This window comes from Nyctereutes procyonoides, unplaced genomic scaffold (assembly GCF_905146905.1).
Source record: "Nyctereutes procyonoides isolate TBG_1078 unplaced genomic scaffold, NYPRO_anot_genome, whole genome shotgun sequence".
Taxonomy (NCBI): Eukaryota; Metazoa; Chordata; class Mammalia; order Carnivora; family Canidae; genus Nyctereutes; species Nyctereutes procyonoides.
Window position 1 is genome coordinate 8,770,331 of NW_026575025.1, and position 21,409 is coordinate 8,791,739.

General features: G+C 53.7%; 1 protein-coding gene across 1 annotated transcript in view; it reads right to left on the reverse strand.

Moving 5' to 3' along the window:
- The window catches only part of LRP5 (LDL receptor related protein 5), a 108,687-nt gene that overhangs the window by 39,027 nt on the left and 48,251 nt on the right, over nt 1-21,409 (reverse strand). The window contains exons 6-8 of the mRNA XM_055311371.1: nt 12,287-12,683; nt 10,716-10,887; nt 278-494 (exon numbers count right to left, since the gene is read on the reverse strand). Coding sequence (XP_055167346.1) covers nt 278-494; nt 10,716-10,887; nt 12,287-12,683 — 786 coding nt within the window. The remainder of the gene's footprint in view (nt 1-277; nt 495-10,715; nt 10,888-12,286; nt 12,684-21,409) is intronic.

A 21,409-nucleotide genomic window follows, 5' to 3' on the forward strand; every position in this document is an offset into this window, starting at 1 on the left:
CACTTAGCCAGAGCCTGGCACACAGCAGGCACTTAATAAACATTAACCATTATTATAATAATTATCACCAGCAGTGCCTGTCCACAAACAGTAGCGAGTCAACATTCCTGGCCGAGGTACCATGTGCATTCCCACTTGTCCTTAACCAGGTCCTGCCATATCCTGTCCTGCCAGTTTCCAGGGTGAGCGCCCGTGTGAAGGGCTGCCCTGAGCCCACAGCCCCTTCCTGGTGCCAGTCGGCGGGGCTCACCCGTGGCTGGAGGCCCAACAGACTCACCAACAACCTTGGCCACGTTCACGGCCTTGAGCCCCATCAGGTCGGGCAGCTGGTCAATGATGACATCGCGGCTGGCCTTGACCTTGTGCACGCGCTCAATACTGCGCCGCTGCCAGTCAGTCCAGTAGATGAAGTCCCCCAGCAGCGTGAACCCAAAAATGTGTGGTAGCTTGTCCTCTAGGAGAGTCCGTCTCTTTGTCCCGTCAACGTTGATCACCTGCAGGACGGCAGACACGGGTATGAAGCAGCCTCAGTCCTGAGCCAGAAGGAAGTGGGCTCAGCTAGTGGGGTGCACAGCTCTGTCTGCAGCCTGCGAGGCTACGATACAAAGCCAAGGGCTGTGGCTCACTGGCAGAGCTGGATGGATGACATCTTCCGAGCTGCGGCTGGCTCGGGGCTTTCCCCGCAGCCTCCCCTACCTGGGTACTAACACTGTGCTGAAAGGGCCAGGCGGGGCAGATGGGCATCTCCACCCTTCCTGTTGCTGATTGCCGGACAATGGCCACCTGCAGTCCCAAGGCATGGGTCTCAGACCCGGGGCAGCCTCTGATAGCAACGTCTGCCTGCATGCAGCACCAGAAGGCATCAAATCACACTCTTGGTACACACTTGCATTTCCGGAGGCTGGCCTGTGAACATGCTGTGGGCCCTGGGCCAGACCTCCCACTGGCCTGGGGACCAAGGTCTTGCTTGGTCAGGACCAAATGAACTCTGAGGGCACTTCTGGCCCTTAGCCTGAGCCCGTAACTCTAAGACGCTTTCCACCCCCTACACGCCAGTGGTCATTTATTCTGAGATAGAAAAGCTAAGTCTTCTTCTTGAAGAATCAGTGCTGATGAAAAGCATTAACCACAAAAGCCACAAAGGAGAAAACTTCTGTCAGACATCAAAACGCCTTAACCAACTGAAACACACAAAAGGGGTAAGATGGGATTCTGATGACAGATGATCCTGTAGCAGCTTCTGTTGAAAGGAAGACTCGATAAAACACAACATCGAGATTCTCAGGCTCTCGGGCCAGGATGAAAGCGACATGACGAGTCCCAACAGGCCTCCTGCAGCCAGATTATGTTTCCAGCCCGTCAGAAAAGCGACAGACCCTCTGCTTTGCAGGTGGTGAGAACAGAAGACAGATAAAATTCATGCCGAACAGAAGAGGCTTGGGTCCTCTGCTGTAGGACAGCATAGGACAAAACTGCCAGGTCAACTGGGAGGGGTGGGCAACTCTGGGCTGACCCAGCAAGCCCCCACACCCCAAGGACCTGAGTTTGCCCACCTGTAACTGAGAGGAGCAGCTGATGTCATCCAGAAAACTTCACCAAAGACAGAACACCACCCAGGCCCCAATCTGAGGCAATTCAGCCAGCAATGGGGGACCCTGGCCCAGGTATGGGTCCTGAAAGCAGCTCCCCCCGCAGGTGTGGTTCCAATACACAGCCCAGGTGAGAACGCGGGATTAGGGGATGCCCTTGGACAGTGAGCCGGGGAGCTGCCAGCCTCACCCGGAGGGAGGAGCTCAGGTTGTACCAATTTCTGTGAGGATCTGGGCACCATTCCTGGCCGGCCCCTCTGGCTAGCAGTAAATGGCAGGTGACAGACCACCTCTGCAAACGGCTTGGGCGCTGGCTCCCATTCTATCCCCCTGCCAATGGGAAGGCACATAAAGATGAAAACTAGAACACAAGGAATTCCTCAGAGAACACTCGGCACAAAACTTGCCCCCAGGAGGGGTCACATTGGGGCTCATGGCCATGGAGGTGAGGCTGGGAGGAGAGAAAGTATGTCCAGGAACACGTCTCGTCAGGGCAGGGATCAAGCGAGGCCTGGGGACTTCTGCTCCCCCCTCGGCTCAGGATAACTGGAGGAGGGGGCAGAGGGTGGTCTGTACATGTAACCATATACAAAGAAAATTGTCCACATCTAGAAAAAAGCCTCAGCTTTATTTTTATTTTTTTTTTTTAATTTATGATAGGCACACAGTGAGAGAGAGAGAGGCAGAGACACAGGCAGAGGGAGAAGCAGGCTCCATACACCGGGAGCCCGACGTGGGATTCGATCCCGGGTCTCCAGGATCACGCCTGGGCCAAAGGCAGGCGCTAAACCGCTGCGCCACCCAGGGATCCCCCAAGCCTCAGCTTTAATACACCAAAATGTCAATATCATCTCTGTATGAGATTTTCCTCTTCCTTCACTATTTCCATATTTTCTCAATTTCCTTTAATAGCTGAATTCCAGACATAAATAAATACACATTTCTATTGAACTGAGAAAAGGAAGTACCTTTTTCCTGGCTCAGGAAGAATGAGAATGAGTCCACGGAGGACATGGGGCCAACGGGGGAGGGTGGGAGGGTGGGAGGGTGGCCAGCATCACCTCCTCTCTCCACCCCTGCCCCCTCCTTGCTGCCCACCTGTGCTGGTCACCTTCCACCAATTAGAGAACCCACGAAGCTCCCATGGGAACCCATGGGCTCTCCATCAAGACTCTTAACACTTGAGAAAAATAAATGAGCCCAAAGTGGCTTTCTTTTTTCTTTTTCTTTTAAAGATTTTATTTATTTCAGAGAGAGAGAGAGAGAATAGGGAGCAGGGAGCAGAGGGAGATGGAGAAGCAGACTCTCTGCTGAGCTGGAAGCCCTACACTGGACTCTATCCCAGGACCCCGAGATCATGATCTGAGCCAAAGGCAGACGCTTAACTGACTGAGCCACTCAGGCACCCCCAAAATGGTTTCCTATGGCAGCTTTTAGCACCTCTTGAGCAAATCCAGCCCATCTGTAAAAGTAACTCTGCTGGACTGGGCCTTTCCTCAGTCCTGGAGCACCAGTGGGGCCTGTCTACAGGGAGCACACATATTTCAACATTCCAGCTTTCCTGGAGCCCTGAGAAGAGCCAAGGGTAAGGAGACGAGACCCAGGGCACATATCCCTCTGACCCCTGAGGGGATAACACATCCAAAAAGAATTCAGCAATAACAGAATAAAATCTAAACATCCAAGAATGTTGGAGCCAACGGGAGAGCATGGGAGACAGACTTTCCAGGTCAGGAGCTGGCAAACTTTTCCTGCAGCAGATCATAAATATTTCCAGCTTGGTGGCCATATGGTCCTTTCAGCGCAAGAGCAACCACAGACAGCGTATGTAAGTGAACAAGCAGGGCTATGCTCCAACAGAACATCATTTGTGCAAAACAAAACAAAACAAAATTTTGTGGATCATGAAATTCGAATGTCATGTAATTTATACACATCATGAAATACTACTTTTCATTTTTTTTCCAATCATTTGAAAGTTTAAGAATTTAAGAGTGGTACAAAAACAGGCAATTGGGTCACAGGCTGTAGATTCTAACCCCTGCTCTAGAACAGAAACACCTGTGCATTTGATCTTCAGGAAAGGAACCACAACTCCAAGAACTTATGCCAAAGGTGATCACATCAGATGCCGAACATGCCCAGAGTCTTGCTCTCTCTGACCTCTGGCTTCTGTCCTCTTGGCTTGGCCAACTCTGCACTCCATGCCCAGATCTGGGGTCAGAGAGGGGGTGGCTGAGACGTGGGACAAGCAGAGCAGATGCCTACAGATCCCAAAGAAGCCCACTCTCAGCTGAGCTTTGAGTGGCTGAACCCACGGGGGTCTGGAGGGAGGCCCACACAATGGTGGACCCCAGAAAGTCACCATGCAAAGAGATACGAGACCAAGACCAACCCTTTGAAAATACATTTTTAAAGGGAAAAGACTTCTGTTTTCTGATGCAGTAACTGTCACAGTTGGGGATGCCTGGGTGGATCAGCGGTTGAGCACCTGCCTTCAGCCAAGGGCGTGATGCTGGCGTCCCAGGATCAAGTCCCACATCGGGCTCCCTGCATGGAGCCTGCTTCTCTCTCTGCCTATGTCTCTGCCTTTCTCTATCTCTATGTGTCTCTCATGAATAAATAGATAAAATCTTTAAAAAAAATAATTATCACAGTTGGACATAAGCATCAAATTAAAACTGCCCTGGTTATTTTGTTCTACATAATAAAAAAGATCTTAAACACACACTTGCATGCACGTGCACAGGGCTCATGTTCTAATGTCCTCCCTGGGGGACGAAGGACACACAGCCATCAGGCCTTGCAACCATTACTCTTGTGCCAAGTATTTACTCTGGGTATACCAGAAATCCCCTCCATTGACCTAGGACATGTGAGGAACAGGGACATAGATATATTTTTAGTTTCTCAGGCTGTGACTTATCCTCAGCCCACCCACCAGCCAGCCCCACCAGGTGTGTGGATCAGATCCTCGGATCTGCCATCTGAGAGCCTACCCCAACGGCAGACGTCAAGGGCAGGAGATGCAAGCTCCCACTGTCCTGGCCAGAGTGAGACAGCAGGGTGCCTCAAAGAGCCCAGATGATCTACGGAGGTTGGGGTGGGGGCCCCGGCAGGTCCACCATAAGCCCACACACTGGTGATACTTCCTGCCGCAGGGAGCCTGGGTTGGCCTGCAAGACCTCTGCTTGGTCTGTCTTGGAGTCCAGACAATCCAGAGGGAAACAGCTGAGGAGGAAGCTTTAGAAAGACAGCTTAAGACTTCAAAGGGGCAAGACCAGTCCCAGTTTTGATTCACTAACAGCTGAAACCACCCTCCGTGGACATGTATTGCGGTGTGTGTGTCTGGCTGTTTAAAAGCTTTGCCTGTTTGAGCGTCACTCATGGGCACAATTCTTCCCTCTACTCTAGAAACAGAGGCAACAGAATCTGCACAAATAAGGCAGAGAAGACAGGGCTTCAGAACAAACGCGGCTGGAAACACAGCTGAGGCGCCGTCAGGGAAGCCTGGATGTCACCCCCCAACCACGGTGCCCCGTCGCCTCTCCTCAGCATCCTTCTAGAGCACGGCCCGCCTCCAATGTGCTACAGCTGTCAGGTCACCCCGTGTCCATCTCCCCTCTAGAACATCTGCCCCACCAGGGCACAGGGCTGTCCCTTGGTGCTCCTCCAGGTCGAGGCAGTGTCTGTGGATGCTGGAGAATGAACAGAGGTGTGGAGGGGGTTGGGGGGCATGACGAGAGCTCTGTTCAGGGGCCTGCTGAGCAGCTATGGGAAAGGGGGACCTGCTCAGAAGGGGACAAGAGGAGGGGACCCAGCAAGGGGCAAGTGGGAGCGACAGAGAGTGTGGGAGGGAACAGAGGAGGGACGTGGGAGAGGGCACTCCCGATACAGACCCAGTGTGTCTTGAGTCTCCACCCATGGTCAGCACGGAGACCCTGACTCAAGCTGGGCCCAACAGAGCTCCCATCTGCTTTGGGAGACAAGGCTTGCTCACAAACTAGGGAAGGGGTGAAAATAATGATGCTGATTAACTGGGTGACGGGCACTGAGGAGGGCCCATGATGTGATGAGCACTGGGTGTTATACTCTATGTTGGCAAATTGAATTTAAATGAAATTTTAAAAAATTAATTACGACAATGCAGATGATCTGGTGACTAAGCCAGAGCATGGGCACTGGACAGGTTTCAAAGGTGCTGCGGCTTCCAGCTGTGAAGAGCCATCCCCACGCCTGAGACCTGGGGGCGGCCGGGACAGGTGCAGCTGCCTGGGGGAGGCCCCACGCAGGGCTGTCACAAGCCTGGTGTCTGCCAAGCAGCATGGACAGAGGGAGAAAGGATGTGGCATCTGCCAAAAACAGAGAAGCGCAGGGCCCCAGTGGCCACTGGTCAGAGCCAGCTTAGGGAGACAGTGAGTCCCAGGTGCTTTCATGAATCAGGCTGACCTTTGGGACACAAGACCTAAGACTGCAGGAGGGGCTCCTCAGCCCCCACCCATCCCATGTGGCTCCAGCCTGCTTGTGCTGGGGGAGGTCGGGGCTGCCTCCCAGCATAAGCCTGGAGGGAGCGGCCTGAGGCCACTGCCACAGGGGGAGCCACCCTGCGACTCCCATGATGGCAGCTCGCTGGACAGCTGAGGGGCTGCCCCAGGGCTGGCCTGAACCCCATGTACAGACAGCTGTCACCAACAGGGCCAGCAATTTGGCCTGTTCTGTAAGATGCATCTACGTGCCACTAATGCCATCCAGATGCAACCCTGTTTCACACGTCTGGCCTTTCCAGACCTTCACTCTCCTGGTTAGCCACAGCTGCTCTATGAAGCACTTCTTGGGGGCCCAGTGGGCAGAACACAGGAGACTGATCACCTCTTCAAAGGGAAAGCCAGTTTATCACCATCTAAAGTACCTTTCTTCCAGCGCCTTCTCTCTGCATTCAGAGCCAGGCCATGCACACAATGAGGCCGCATGGAATCCGTTCTCCCCGTCAAAGGCAGCCACGTGAGGGAAGCCCAAGGCCAGTGCTGGGGCTCCTTAGCATCTGGCCTGGCCATTCCATTGTCACTGGGCATAATTTCTTGGAGACATTACCACTGCCAGAAGCATGTCCTGTTGCTGACCTAACCTGGTTTCTGCCTCCCCTGACCACCCCTCCCACCTGGAAACTGAAAAGTAAACACAGCGCCTGGTTCCTCAGCTGTTCCCCCTGAAGCCCTCAGGATCCTCTGTGACCTCTGGCAGGGGCTTCTGCACCCAAGCTGGTGGCCTGATCCAAAGATCTGTCCTGAGGGGCACACCAGAGGAACATCTGTTGGGCATACCTGCCAAGGTGGCCACAGCGCTGGGAACAGCGCTGGCACTCACCAGGTGCTCGTGGCAAACCCTGGGACCTGAGAGTAAGGAGTTCACAGCAGGAACATGCAGACACGTCCCCTAGCATGGTTGGGCCACCTCCAAAACATTCACCCCTGTGTCTGGGGTATTTCACCACTGAAAAGAACACTAGAGCCAGAGGAGCCAGCACGACCAGAAAGCACCCGTGACTCACCTGGGGCATCTCCCACTGGCGGGATAAGACTCACTGAGTTTATGTGGAGGATGGTCTCCATGTCTGTCTGTGCATGTCAGTAGCCTCCCTAGGGGCAGGGGTTGAGGGGTATCCTGCACAAACCCCGCAGCTAGGGTCAGGCCTGGATGTGTGGGAGGCAGCAGCAACAGTTTCCACTGGGGTCAGCATTCCCACAGTGTGTGCCACCAGAGCCACAGCAGGGAAAGAAAGGGACCCTCGATCACACAGTTTGAGAACACTTAACGTGCCTCATCCCCTCAGAGCAGCTCAGCTTATGTGAGCACGTGAAAGGCTCCCACAAGAGGAGTCCTACAGGGAAGTCGCCGCATGTTTCCTGAGTCTGCTTGACCCAAGATTCTCAAACACTTCTAACTCTGCAGCCCTTTCTCTTTATGCTTTCTGGTGATTAGCTCCAAATGGATAGATGTAACAGGCCTGTGGTGCACATTCCTGGTTTGCCGGCACAGCCACTGCGTAGGCGAAGCCTCTTCCCTCACTCCGGGCCTTCCCTCACCCTCATGCCACTGTGCTGGCACCGTCCTAGTTCCTCCATTGGTTACCCTTGAAATCATGCTCCTACCTCACCCCAGCCTCACGCCTCCTAACTTCCGTCCTTTCTACTTAGTGGTTACCACAGGGGATAACGTTTGGATTCTGAATGGAAGCCTGACAGTGTCTTTGGGTTCTGTTTGTGGATTGAGTCTAAGAGCAGAAAATAAAAAACCACCCACTTGCTACATGACCCCAAGCAAGGTACCATCCCCCTGGACCTCGGTTCCTGGTCCACAAACAGGGACCATGTCACATACTATTGTGGGGCGAACACATGAAAGGTGCTGAACATCAGGAAATGCAAATCAAACCCATGAGACACCACAGCCAGCATGGCCACAATGATAAAGGACATGGAATGTTACAGCAGGTGAGGCTATGCTGAGAGTAGAACACACCTACGCTGCTAGCTAGAGTGCCAATCGATGTAGACCGTGGACTAGTCTGACTGTTCTTCAGTAAATCATGACCCAGCAATTCTGCTCCTCAGTATGTACTCAAGAGAATTAATAACAGGCGCTCAAACAAAATGTGCACACAGTGCTCTTCCCAGCACTGCTCACAGCAGCCAAAAGGGGGAAACAACCCAAAAGTCCATCAACAGATGAGTGGATGACCTGTGGTCTGTCCATCCAACCAGTGTTATTCTGCTGTAAAAAGGAGGCGGAGACAGGTGCCACAGCGTGGATGAATCCTGAAGACATGCTGCATGAAGAAGCCTGGCACAACAGGCTGTATACTAGATGACATCCGGAACAGGCAACCCTAGAGGGACCGACAGGAGATCTGTGGATGCTAGGGGCTGGGGAGGGGAGACTGGGGACTGGCTGCTTAATGCATATGGTGTCCCAGGGGATGAAGACATTCTGGAACTAGGTAGCAGTGATGGTTGCTGTGGTTCAGTGCTGTGAATGTATGAGAGGCCACTGAATGCTCAGCACACTTTAAAATGGTTAAGATGGCCATCGTAGATTACATGTATTTCACCACAGCAGACAACACCCTGCCGTGGAAGCACACAGAGCCATGCCTGTAACGTGTCCAGTGGTGTGAGCTGGACACACCCATCCCCAGCCTGCTCCCAGGGGTGGGTGGGGTCCCTGGAGACGAAGCCTCCTCTGCTGACTGTACCAGAATCAAGGGTCTCAGCTTCAGGCTCAGAGGCTCAAAAGAAACTCCCTTTTGCAACAAGATTGTTTGCAGGGAATTTGACAGGAAATGGCCACTCTGGCAGCAACTTGTTGGGGAGAAGCATCCACCCAACCCTGAGTCCCCTTCACATTCCTGCTCAGAAGCATGGCTGGAAACCCTGAGACACATTGGGATCCTCACTCCCTGCAAGCTGCCTGGTAGAGGGCTCCCCATGAAGCCGAGAGAGGAGAGACAGTGACTATCGACAGTGATGCCGATAAATAGTGATATGACCAGAAACACAAGAATGATGCAAAAGTGACCAGAACCAAGGGAGGCGTCCTCACTAAGGCATGAATGTTGGAGTCTCCCCTCCACAGTGACAGATCTAGCTACCATATCAAGAGCACCTCAAAAAAAAATACACCCATGAGCAAAAACCAAGTTGCCAAAGAACACATTCAGACACCACTTAAATCAATCATGTAGAACCATTCACAATAAGACTGTTCAGGGAAACACCCATGTAGTCAAAGAAAATGTCTTGGGAATGCAACACCAAATTCAGGACAGTGGTCACCTCTGGCTTCAACTATGTTGATGAGATTTTGTGTCTTGAGCTGGGTGGTGGGCATGTGCACATTATTTTTCATTAAGATGTTGTATTTTGAGGGGTACCTGGGTGACTAAGTTTAAGCCCCCAACTCTTGATTTTGGCTCAGGTCATGATCTCAGGATCCAGAGATCAAGCCTGCGTCAGGCTCTGTGCTCAGTGGGGAGTCTGCTTGAGGATTCTCTCTCTCCCCCCCTCTCTCTACACCCCCCACTTTCTCTCCCCCTCTCTAAAATAAATTGATTTATTAACTAAAAAAAAAGACTTTTGTGGGACACCTGGGTGGCTCAGTCAGTTGAGTGTCTGCTTTTGGCTCAGGTCATGATCCTCGGGTCCTGGGATCCAGGACCTGCTCAGCAGGGAACCTCCTTCTCCTTCTCCCTCTACCTCTATCTCTGCCTGCCACTCTGCCTACTTGTGCTCTCTCTCTGTCAAATAAATAAAGTCTGTTTTTTTTTAAGATTTTTATTTGGTTATTCATGAGAGACACAGAGAGGCAGAGACATAGGCAGAGGGAGAGGTAGGTTCCCTGTGAGAAGCCTGATGTGGTACTTGATCCCAGGACCCTGGGATCATGATCCTAGCCAAAGGCAGATGCTCAACCACTAGCCACCGAAGTGCCCAAATAAATAAACTCTTTAAAAAAAAAAGATTTTGTATTTTGAAATAGTCTTAAGATTCACAAGAAGTCACTCAAGTGTCTCCCGTGTGCTTTTCACCCAGCTTCCCTGGGGTAACACCTCACATCACTACAGTATATCCTACGATGGCATTAACTTGGCTACACATATCCTTAAAGGCCTCTTACATGTCAGAAATGTATCATAATAAATTATTTTATCAAGGATCCTATTTGGTCAAATATCAGAGCACAGAGGCTCAGTTGGTTAAGCATCCCACTCTTGATTTTGGCTCAGGTCATGATCTCAGGGTCGTGAGATTGAGACCCGTATCAGGCTCTGTGCTAAATGTGGAGACTGTTTAAAATTCTTTTCCTCTCCCTCTCCCCACGGCTTGCACACACACACACACGCACACAGTCATGTTCTCTTTCTCTAAAAAAATTAATAAAATCTTTAAAAAAAAATAGCAGAGCACAGGCATCCATCTGATGCCCACCTGGTACATGTGATAGGCCACAGGGGCAGCCAGGCCTGGCTTCTGCCTAAAACAGTGCTCCAGGCCTGCCGGGCTCTGCCAGGCTGCACAACCTATCTTAAACAGCTCCAGGAACCAACGCCCACTGGTGGGGATGACTCACCTCAATTTTGTCCGTCTTGGCATCTCCCCAGTACAGCTTTCCCTCCTGCAAGTCCAGAGCCAAACCGTTGGGCCAACCGAGGGACGTGTTCACCAGGATGTGCCGCTCCTGCCCATCTAGGTTGGCACATTCGATTTTGGGGTTTTCCCCCCAGTCCGTCCAGTACATGAGGCTGGAGAAGAAGCACATATCTGTTTGGCACTGTCTGTTTAGTCCCGGCTGCAACCCCAGGGCTGAGGACACCTCCCTCCCTGCCCCATGGCAGGTGCTCGATAAGTGCCGGCTGGTGGACAAATGAGCGCCAAGCCCCCAGGCAGGAAGGACCAGGGGCCCCACAGGAGCAGCGGTGCCCACAGTGCAGGCCTAACTACACGAGTCCTTGATTTAGAGGGGGCTGCTGGGACTCATCTCCCGGGCTGTAGGTTGGCAGACAGCAGACGCTCTGCTGAGAGAACCATGGGCTGGCGGGACTGAGCACCAGGATGAGGAAGAAGTGGATAGCCCCCATGTACAAGGCGCAGGCTCCACGGGCAGACAGGCCCAGAACCCCAGCTCTGGCAGCAGGCACCTCAACAGGTCACTGCATGCTCTGAGCCTCAGACCCAGGGAAATGAGAGAAGCAGCTGACACCCAGTGGGTTCTCCGTGGATGGCAGCCAGTTACCACAATTACTATTACTGCAGCTTTGCTACTCCCCACAAGGCATGGCTCCCAGGGCTGCCTTCATGGGTTGCCCTCCGTTTTGTCCTTGCAGCTCCTCTTCCAGGCCGTTTCTGGGACACTGTCCATATCCTGCACAGAGGGTGGGAGGCCTCCCTGCAGCCCTGGCTCCACCCACCAGGAGCTCCAGCTGTTCTTCCTCCCTCAGGGTCTGCCAGTTTCACATTGTTGGCCATGAACCCCCAGGAAGGGGGCTGCGACCCTGCCCTGAGCCGCTGAAATTCTCAGAAAGGCTCCTACATCCACTCACAAGCTATTGTCACAGAATCCTAAAATGGAAAATTGGAGCCAGGCTGCCAGATCCAATCCCAACCTCCTAGCTATGTGACCTTGGGCAAGTCCCTTAACCTCTCTGGACTTCAGCTTCCTCCACTGTACAACTGCTCTGACCTCATGGGGTGAGAGGAGGAGGTAAAGATTCACTGTGTGTAATGTGTTAAGAAGAGGCCCAGACCATACATAGTAAGGACAAACCGTGATTATCCTGGAAACCACCCTGGTGGACCGTTCCATGGGAAAGGTGAGGCCCATGGGAAGAAATGACTTATCCAAGCTCAACAGGCCCTCTATACACATGCACAATAGCCTGTGTCAGAGCTCCTCAAAGTCTGGTCCCTGGACCAGCAGCAATAGTATCACCAGGGAGCTCGTGAGAAATTCAAGTTCTCAGGCCCCACCCCAGACCTCCAGAATCAGAATTCTGCAAAGAAGGCCCAGCCACCTGCATTTTAACAAGACCTCCTCCAAAGGATTCTGATGCCAGAGAAAGTTCCAGAACCACTTGTCTCACTTCTGGATGGCCTGGCTCCCAGTCCCCACCAGATGGGAAGTCCACCCACCCCCATCCTTACCCCATCACAGGGTGCAGCACGATGGCACGAGGCTCATCCAGGTCATCGGACACAAGGATCTTGCGGGAGGTGCCATTGAGACGGGTCACCTCGATGCGGTCGGTGCCTGTGTCCGTCCAGTAGAGATTTCGGGCCACCCAGTCAACGGCAATGCCATCGGGGTCATTGATCTCGGTGTTGACCAGCGTCTGTGCACCCGACCCATCCAGGTAGGCCCTGCGGATGGCCCGCACCTCATCGTCTGTCCAGTAGACATAGCCCTCCAGCGGGTCGTAGTCGATGGCGATGGCATGCCGGATGTCATCCACCTGCAGCACGATATCAGTGAAGTCTGGTGTGTCCAGAGAGATCCGCCGCAGGTCCGTCCGCCGGGCCAGCAGCAGCACCTCCTCGGCCCCTGTGGATGCACAAGCAGTGGGGTCAGAGGCCTACAGCAAGACAGCAGCCTGGGCCTGTGCTGAGACTGGCAGGGAGGGGCTCAGCCAGCCCTCGGGGGCAGAGCTTCCTTGCAACAGCAGGTGACTTTGGGGAACACTTGCCGAGATCTTTCTACGTGGTCACTAGTACATCCTCGTAAGGGCTCTGTGAGGCCAGCACAATTTGTGCCATCATCTTACAGATGAGACGAGGTAGGCACAGAGAGGTCAAGCAACACAGCCACCTGACTTCAATCACTATGGAAGAACTGCTTCATATGCAGTCCCCCTTCACCCCTGCCAGCCCCTCTCCTGGCCACAAGCTAGATCCAAATACAAGTCCCACACAGACACTGGGCTCCAGACATCAACTGCCAGCCATACTTCTCAAAGCTCCCCTGGGCCCTGCCTTCCACATGCTCATCCTTCACGGCTCAGTTCAGTTACCACTTCTTCTCTGAGGCCCTACCCCTGCCCCGCTCACCCCCCCAGGGCAGCTTCATGCCACCTAAGCACACACATCATTGCAAAGTCCGATTCTTCCACATGTGGCTCTCTCACTGACAAGGGTGAGCACCTGGAGCCTCGGCCACCCCAGCAGTATTAATATTTTGATTCTGTCCTGGACCCTCCCTGCTGGGATTTGTCAGAACTTCCAGGACAAACAACACAGGGAAGCTCACAGTGCTCCCCAGCCTTGACCTGGACACCTCTGGAGGCTGCCGGGGTCAGGATGAGGCCCCTCCCCCAGAGCTGGGTCACTGTCCACTCACTCATTCTGGCCCTTTCCGGTCTCAATGACCCACAATCAAGATTAGGCCCAGAGACTACTTTGGGAACTTTGGGACCACTTGCCTGGTTTGGTGAAAGGCCCAGAATGGGGAAGGACCCGCCTCAAGTCATGCAGCCATGCAGGATGGGGACAGGGCAGAACCAGCGGGGCACACTTATCAAACTCAGGCCCCCAGGCCCAGCCTCTGCAGCCAGCTGCCTGGTCAAGCCACAGCCCTCAAACAGCAGGCTGTCTCCTTCACCCAGTGCCAGCTTCTTGCCACAGCGGCAGAGCTCCCCGAAGCCTGGTGATTGTGGAATCCACCTGGGGTCCCTCACCTGGCATTCAAGTAAGGGTAGGACAAGGATCCTCACTGTTGGGCTCCTAGACCTAGAGGTCATAATCTGATTCCTCCACTAGAGGGCGCACACACGACAGCAAAGGCTTTATGAGCCCAGGCTGGGAAACTGAGGCAGGCAGTCCTCAGAAGGTTCCCCAAGTACCTGACTACACTGGAAACCTCCAAGACCCAAGTTCAGATTTGGTCGTGATCTGGTGTGTGCTGGAAGGAGGGGAGGGGAATTGTGAATTTCAACAAACTGTCTTCCTCTGGGCTCCATTCCCAAAATGTTCTATGGACATCTGCCCTGTCCTTCAAGACCCAGGTCACACACCTCCTCCTCCTCCAGGAAGCTGTTCCTGTGACACTCACCCCCTTGGATTGGCTGACCACACACACACACACACACACACACACACACACACACACACACACACTACCTGCCCCTCTGCGTGGGCACCACACTTAACAGTTCGTTGGGATTCTGGCACATGCCCCCCTGGTCCTCTGCAGACCCAGAACCACACCCAGAGCAGATGCTGACATCCTAAGACAAGCAGGGAGAACACAGGGCAGAAACTTCCTGGTCCTGCTCCCACTGTGTGACTTTAGACAGATCCCTAACCCTCCCTGGGCTTTGGTCTCCCCGTTTATAGTGAAGAATCAGCCCAACCTGATGGTGTCTGAGTTTCCATCCAGCTCTGACATCAAAGGAACCAAACTCCATGAAAGGCTCTGGCTTAATCTGCCACCATAGATGGAAGGAGGAAACCCCCCGACCCCACAGCATGGCCAGGAAGAACCCCGTCCAAGCCGGCATCTGCAGAACTGTACAAAGAGGCTGTTAGCCTCCCAAGCTGAGCCCGGGACAGCTCAGTCTGTGAAGCAGAAGGGTGTGTGTCGAACCCCACTTGACTTCAAGCAACCCTTCTTCCCCAGAGGAAACATTTGTCCCCAAGGAAAACCAATGTTCTGTCCCAAAACACATTTAAAAAAAAAAGATTTTTATTTATTTACTTGAGAGAGAGCATGAACAGGAGGAGGGGCAGAGAGAGAGGGAGAGAGGATTGCAAGCAGACTCTATGCTGAGTGCAGAGACTGACACAGAGCTCAACCTCACGACCCTAAGATCATGACCTGAGCCAAAAATCACGAGTTGGACGCCTAACTGACTGAGCCACCCAGTGTGCCCCATAAAACACGTTCTGAGCTTGTTTCACCCAACCCTGTTCCTATGATCCTCCAGACACAATCACCTAGAATAGTATGATCCTCACACCAATCCCCAGAGGTATGATGATGCCCCATTTTACTGACGACGACCCTGATGCACAGAGAGGTAAAGCTCCTGGCTCAAAGGCACACAGAAGCGAGAGGGAAAATAAGGTCCCGCAGACACTTGGATCTCTGGAGATGGCACACATTGGAAGCCCAGGGTTAAAGCACTGCCCCACTAGCTCGGTCACCCCACCAGTATCTCTGCAGGCAGCTACTTCACACCAGGCCCTGGACCAGGAAACTAGGGGTGGGGGTGGGCAAAACCAACACAGGATCGACCCCCATGGTGCTCCTGGGATCGCAGGGCAGAGACCTTCAGTGAGGAAGACCACCAGTGAACAGGAACTAGGAGGAGAGTTGGGGTTACAGGTGGGCCTGCTAAGGGGGCCAGTGGAGACTGGGGAGGTTGGCGGTCAGCTTCAAGAACCTCAGATTCATGAGGCTGTGACCACGTAGTAGATCCCTGCAGAGTGTCCCCCAGTGGGCTCAGAGCTGTCAAGTGTGTCTGGCCCCAGTTCTCTGTTAACCAGGTCAATGCAAATCCCCCAGCACACCCCACTGCCAGGGAACCCCATTATCAGCATCCCTTAGAATTAAGTCTCTGTGGCTGAGGCAGTAATTGAATGCCAGGATAAATTTGTAGGTGATAATTGATTCCAACGGGGGTGTCTGACACCCCTTGGGCTGCAGAGCCTTTGAAGTTGTTATTTGAGCTTTGCCTAGAAGACCAGGACTTGTGGGCAAGAGCCATGGCCCAGCTCATTGCCTGAAGCGTAAAGGTGGTAAAGCACTGTGTCCAGGGCCAGGCCAGTGGGGGGTGGCCGCGGAGAGAGGAACCCAGAGAGAGAGAAGCCCTGGCCTGGGCTCCGCTGAATGCTTGCCGAGGCTGCGGCTCACAGGTGACCTCCAAGGTTGTTTGCAGTGAGGTCTGAGCAGCAGCCCCAGCCTTGGGCCGCCTGGAGGGTGTAGGGCACTGTGCCGGCCATGAAGAGGAGAAGCCAACCCCCTCCCTGGGCCAGACCCAGATCCTGGGTAGGAGTTTGTTTAAACACCAGGGAAGTAAATTGTTTAGAAACTAACAGTTTGGCCAAATGGTTTTCTTTGGGGTTGTTTAAACAAACAGCCTGCCCCACAGCGCTGCCAAGGAAAGTGAAACCTTCCCCTTGCTGGCTGGGCAGCAGTCCCCGGAGCCTCCTTCAGGCGGACTCCTGACCTCTCCCCTTCCTCCCTGCAAGCACACGCAGGAAAGAAGGGCAGCGCCCCTGTCCTGAGGCCAAGCGCGGGCGCGGAACACAGGCCAGGGCACAGCCTTCCTGGCAGCAGGCGTTCTCAAAACAAAAAAAATCAGACCTGAGGGATGGCCCAATGTCATGGGCATGTCAAGCTCAACACCACCCCTCCCTGCCAACATCCCTGAGGAGCAAGCTGCCTTCCATCATGGGGCACTGTCCTGTGGGTCACGCAGAGCAGGCAAGATGCAGGAAAAGGCTCCTGTAACACATCAGCACAAATGGGGGTTGGGGTGTGTGTGCGCTTATAATAACGGACTCTTTCACAGTTCTGGAGAACAGAAGTAAAAAATCCAGGTGCTGGCAGGGTCATGCTCCCTCTGAAGCCTCTGGGGGAGATTTCCTTGCCTCTTCCAGTTTCTGGCAGTTACCAACAAGCCCTGGATGCTCCTTGGCTTGTGGTTTCACCATTCCAACCTCTGTTTCTGTCTTCACACAGTCTCCTCCCCTATGTCTCTGTGTCTCAGTGTCCCTCTTATTACGTCACCAGTGATTGGATTTAGGGCCCATCCTACACCAGTATGACCTCCTCTTAACTTGGTTACACTGGCAAGGACCCTATTTCCAAGTTAGGTCACATGTATAGGTTCCGGGGATTCACCATGTCTTTTGGGGGGACACAATTCAATCCACAAGAGATGGGGAGTGGAGGTGAGAGGAAAGCTTCCATGGGAGGACAGGCAGGTCCAAGGGGTGGGGAGACTCCAGGCAGGAGGGACACTGTGCACCACACCGTGGAGGCCAGAGTGCACCAGGCCATTTCTGCAGCTGCGATGGGCAGGGATGGGGCTGGCCCATCGACACTAGCCCCACCCTGCCACCCCACCCAGGGCGAGTCTGGTCTGAGCTCGGAGGCTGGGTGCCTGTGTACAGGATGCTAGGACAGCCCTGAGCCCACCCCTGTCTACAAGGAAGCCTCGTGCAAACAGCACGCTGTGCATACAGCAGGAGCCCAGCCACAAGACAAACAAAAGCCATCCTAGAACAAAAGCCTGGCAGGAAACACACGCAAATGTCCACAGCAGCTATCTTTGGACCATTCCCGGTCTTCCTTCTGGTCTCCAGCAGGGGGTCTGCACACGTTTTCTGTGGAGCACCAGCTGTAAGCCTTCTAGGCTCTGCGGGCCACAACCACCTCTGTCGCCGTCAGGCAGCCCCAAGTTGTAGTATGAAAGTGGCCACAGAGAACGCATAAGCAACAGTGTGCAAGCCAAACTTCGTGCATGAAGTGACACTGAAATCTGAGTTTATCAGTACTTTCCCACATCATGAAACATTCTTGTGATTCTCTTTTCAACCATGTAAAAACGCCAAAACCATTCTGAGCTCGAAGGCTGCACAAAAGCAGGTGCAAGCCATGCGGCCCATGGGCCTAGGGAGCTTTGCTGACCCTTGCATGGCAAGTACATGTGCCTTTTACAACATTAGACAGCACACACCAATAACAGTGAAAACTGTCTACGGAGGGAGAGCGGATACACAGGAACTCTCGGACCCTCCACTCGGTTGTCCTGGAAACCTAAAACTGCTATGCCAGATAAAGTCTATTCATTTTTTAAGTACACCAGAAGGTGGATACATCAATAAGAAAACCGCCCAGATCCCAACAGCAAGCAGGTGAAGACCACAAATGCAAATTAACAGGAGAAAAAAAAAAAAAACAAAAAAACACAGTCAAGAAACCAGAGAAAGGAAGGTTTCTAGAGGTGGAAAATGCTGGCAGCCCAGCATGGCCACAGCCAGGCCCCCGCCTCCCAGAGGACCGTACCCAGCACACGCTTCCTGGCCGGCAGTGTGGCTCAGGGACCCTCTGACCCAGCAACTTCCCCTCTGAGAACCCAGCCCAGAGCGGCTGCTGAAAATAAATGCACACGGATTCCTGGCCACAGATTCCTCCTGGTTGCAGAGGTGTGGTGCAGAGGTGTGGTGATAACAGCAAAGCCCGAACCTGCAGGAAGAGCTCCGTAGGCAAGTGTAAATGTCCCACTAATGCAAGAACATCGAGTAAATAAGGGACCCGCTAAAGCAGCGGGTGGACGTGCCTGCGAAGCGGTGTGTGAGGTGAGGTGCAGTGGGGCTCACACGCTATGATGGAATCATGCAAACCCAGCTCTGAGCATAAGCAGAGGGCAACGAGGAGCGATAAGCTTAGCACAAGGTTAGCAGCAACGATGTCTGGGCGGCAGCATTCCGGGTGGTTTTTATTTTCTGTTCTTTTGTGTGATGTTTTCTTTTTGAGGGTGAATACAAATGTTACTTTTTAACAAGAATAAAACAAGACTTTAAAACATGGTGCCCCCGCTTATGGGTAGAGGCCTCGTGGTTCCAGTGGGCGGGGGCAGGGGGAGGAAGCTCTGGGGACAAGGCTTTCTCACCCGATGACCAGGGGAAATGGAGCAACCACACGGGGCTGACCTCTTTAGCCTCCAGGTTCTGGGCGGAGTGGGAGGAAAGAACCACAGGAGGGAGGCGGGATGGGGCAGAAGGATCCACAGCCCCCCACAGCCCAGCAGGAGGAGGGTCTGCTGGCAGGTCATTCAGCGAGACCTGGAAGGTCCTCGAGGTTAATCCCCTCTGTACTCCAACATGGGAAAGGATTTTTCAGGATGAGCAAAACCACACATATCAGGATGTGGACTGACCAAATCAACACAGATTAAAGAGGCAGCACCCACAACCCCTGCGCCACCTGCCACCCAGCAGCAGGGCCTGGCCTTCCCGGCTGGCAGAGTGGACATCACAATTGTCCCCACTGAAGCAATGGCATCTCCGAGAAAGGATGGGTGCCCACCCAGATGCTCACACTACCCCAGGGCCACCCCTCCTACTAGCTTTTCATCATGCTAGACTTGGGAAGCGGAGCCTCCTACCTCCCTTCTGCCCCAGCTCTCCTCGCTGCCCCCCATCGCTGACTTCACGTGGGCTCAGGAGTGGGCCTGGAGTCACGTGGGCAGAGCCGGTCCTGGCGCAGGCCGCCGTCCACACTACAGTCTCTGAGGCCATAAACAGCTTCACAGCTGGTAGACAGCCAACTTATTTTTGTTTTTTAGCAATTGATTAAGTTTATCCACTGCCCCCTGGGGTAAGCTGTTGGACAGGCGCTGAGACCACAGCCCGGCGCCCTGGCCCAGGAGACCATGCCGAGTGACCACAGGGGAAGTGGCCGGGCCAGGCTCAGCCTCCACTAGAAACCTGAGGCCCGAGCAGCTGTCTGCCTGCGCGGCCCACCCCAGGCCTTCTGTGTGCCCATGGGAGGCCAGAGCCCGCCAGGAGAGGCCAGGCAGGTACCTTGGCCCAGGGTCCTGGCCTCCTTCTGCACAGCTCTACACAGTCACTCCTCTGCCTTAAGGCCTGGGGCGGCCAGGGCAGCAAGGTCAGTGCTGACCTCGGGACTTCCTTGCAGCCAGCCCCTTCCTCTCCTCTTCGCAGGCATTAGCCCTTCACGTCATCCTCTGCCACCTGCCTTTCCCCTTCAGAGACTGTTCACCATCCAGGCCACACAGCCCAATGGTCACACCCAACTTCGGCCCCCAGCCACATTTCCTCACTGAGTGACCCTGGGTAAGCAACCTGACCTCCATCTCCTCACACGTAAGAGTCAGGAGTAGATAAGGCTCCCCAGCGAGGCTGGGTGGTCCCATGACAAAGTCAGTGAGGCCCTGAGCCCAAGGCTACAGCCCCAGCACATGGCTCCCTCCCAGGGGCACGGAGCATGCTCCAGGGGACCTCCCTTAGGCCACATTCTCTCTGAGCCAGCAACAGAGAGGTGCCCTGAAGGCTCACAACCCAGGCCACAGGATCTTGAGAGAGAGAGACATGTGAACAAAGTGCAGTTGGGACTCATTGAAGGCAGGCTACCCAGTCACCTGAAACAGGGTTGTGGGGCTGGAAGCTATATAACAGGCGGTGACTCACATGATGGGGAAGGCAGGGTCCCACCTCTCTGGGCACATGGCTCAGCATTTAAAAAAAAAAAAAAAAAAAAAAAAAAAAACAGAGTGCCTTCCAGGGCCCAGGCATACTGTAGGTGCCCTGCAAACAGCAGCAATCCTTCTTGCTCCTGATAACATTCACAGTTGTGAAAGCTCCCCAGGGCCCCAAATTCGAATCCCACCTCCATCCCTTCTTCTGTGGCTTTGAGCAAGCTCCGAGTGCCCAAACTTCTGAAGCAGGCTGGCCTGTCAAGTGCACCCGCATGGCGGCCCCCAGGCAACATCATTATTGCTACTGTCCACCCTGCTCTGGGGATGGAGGCTGGAATCACAGAGCAGGCAGGTGGCTGGGCACTGGTGGGTCACACAGTTCAACCTAAGTCAAGTGCATTTCACCTTTCAGATTGGTTGGAATTTTTTTTGTTTTTTGGTTTTTGTTTTAAGTGGGCTCCACACCCAGCATGGAGCCCAACATGGGGCTTGAACTCATAACCCTGAGATGAAGATCTGAGCTGAGGTCAAGTAGGACACTTAACCGACTGAGCCAGTCAGGCACCCCGGCACCTTACAGTTTAACACAAGCTTGTTTGATACTCCCAGGCCAATGAGACACGAAGATCCTACATTTCATCAGGTCACAGCCACATCTATAGGGCCAAGACCAGACTCAGATGCCCTGATTCCTACCAAACCTGGGGTGGCAGGGAGAGGAAAAGGAGGGGTCCCTTTTGGCACAGTCACCAAAGTTGTCCCCAGCTCCAGGATGACCGTGGCCAATGCTCTTGAAGGTGTCTAACCAACTTTCCCAGCATTCTTCCCGGGCCTGTTGGTCCCATGGGAAGCCAAAATCCCTCCCTTGCAGTGGATGTGGGAGCGCATCACATCTATCGGGGACTGTCTGAATGGAGGAACATCAGGTGGGGAGCTACAAGGAAGGGTGCTCTAGACAACGGGCACAGCACAGGCAGAGGCAGAAGGGAAGTCCTCAGAGGGAAGGGGGTGAACCATCCATCTCCTCCATGGGAACAGGAGGCAAAAGGTGAAAAAGAGCCTCCTGGCATCAGCCCAGCCTGGGGGGGCAATCAAGTCACTGCCT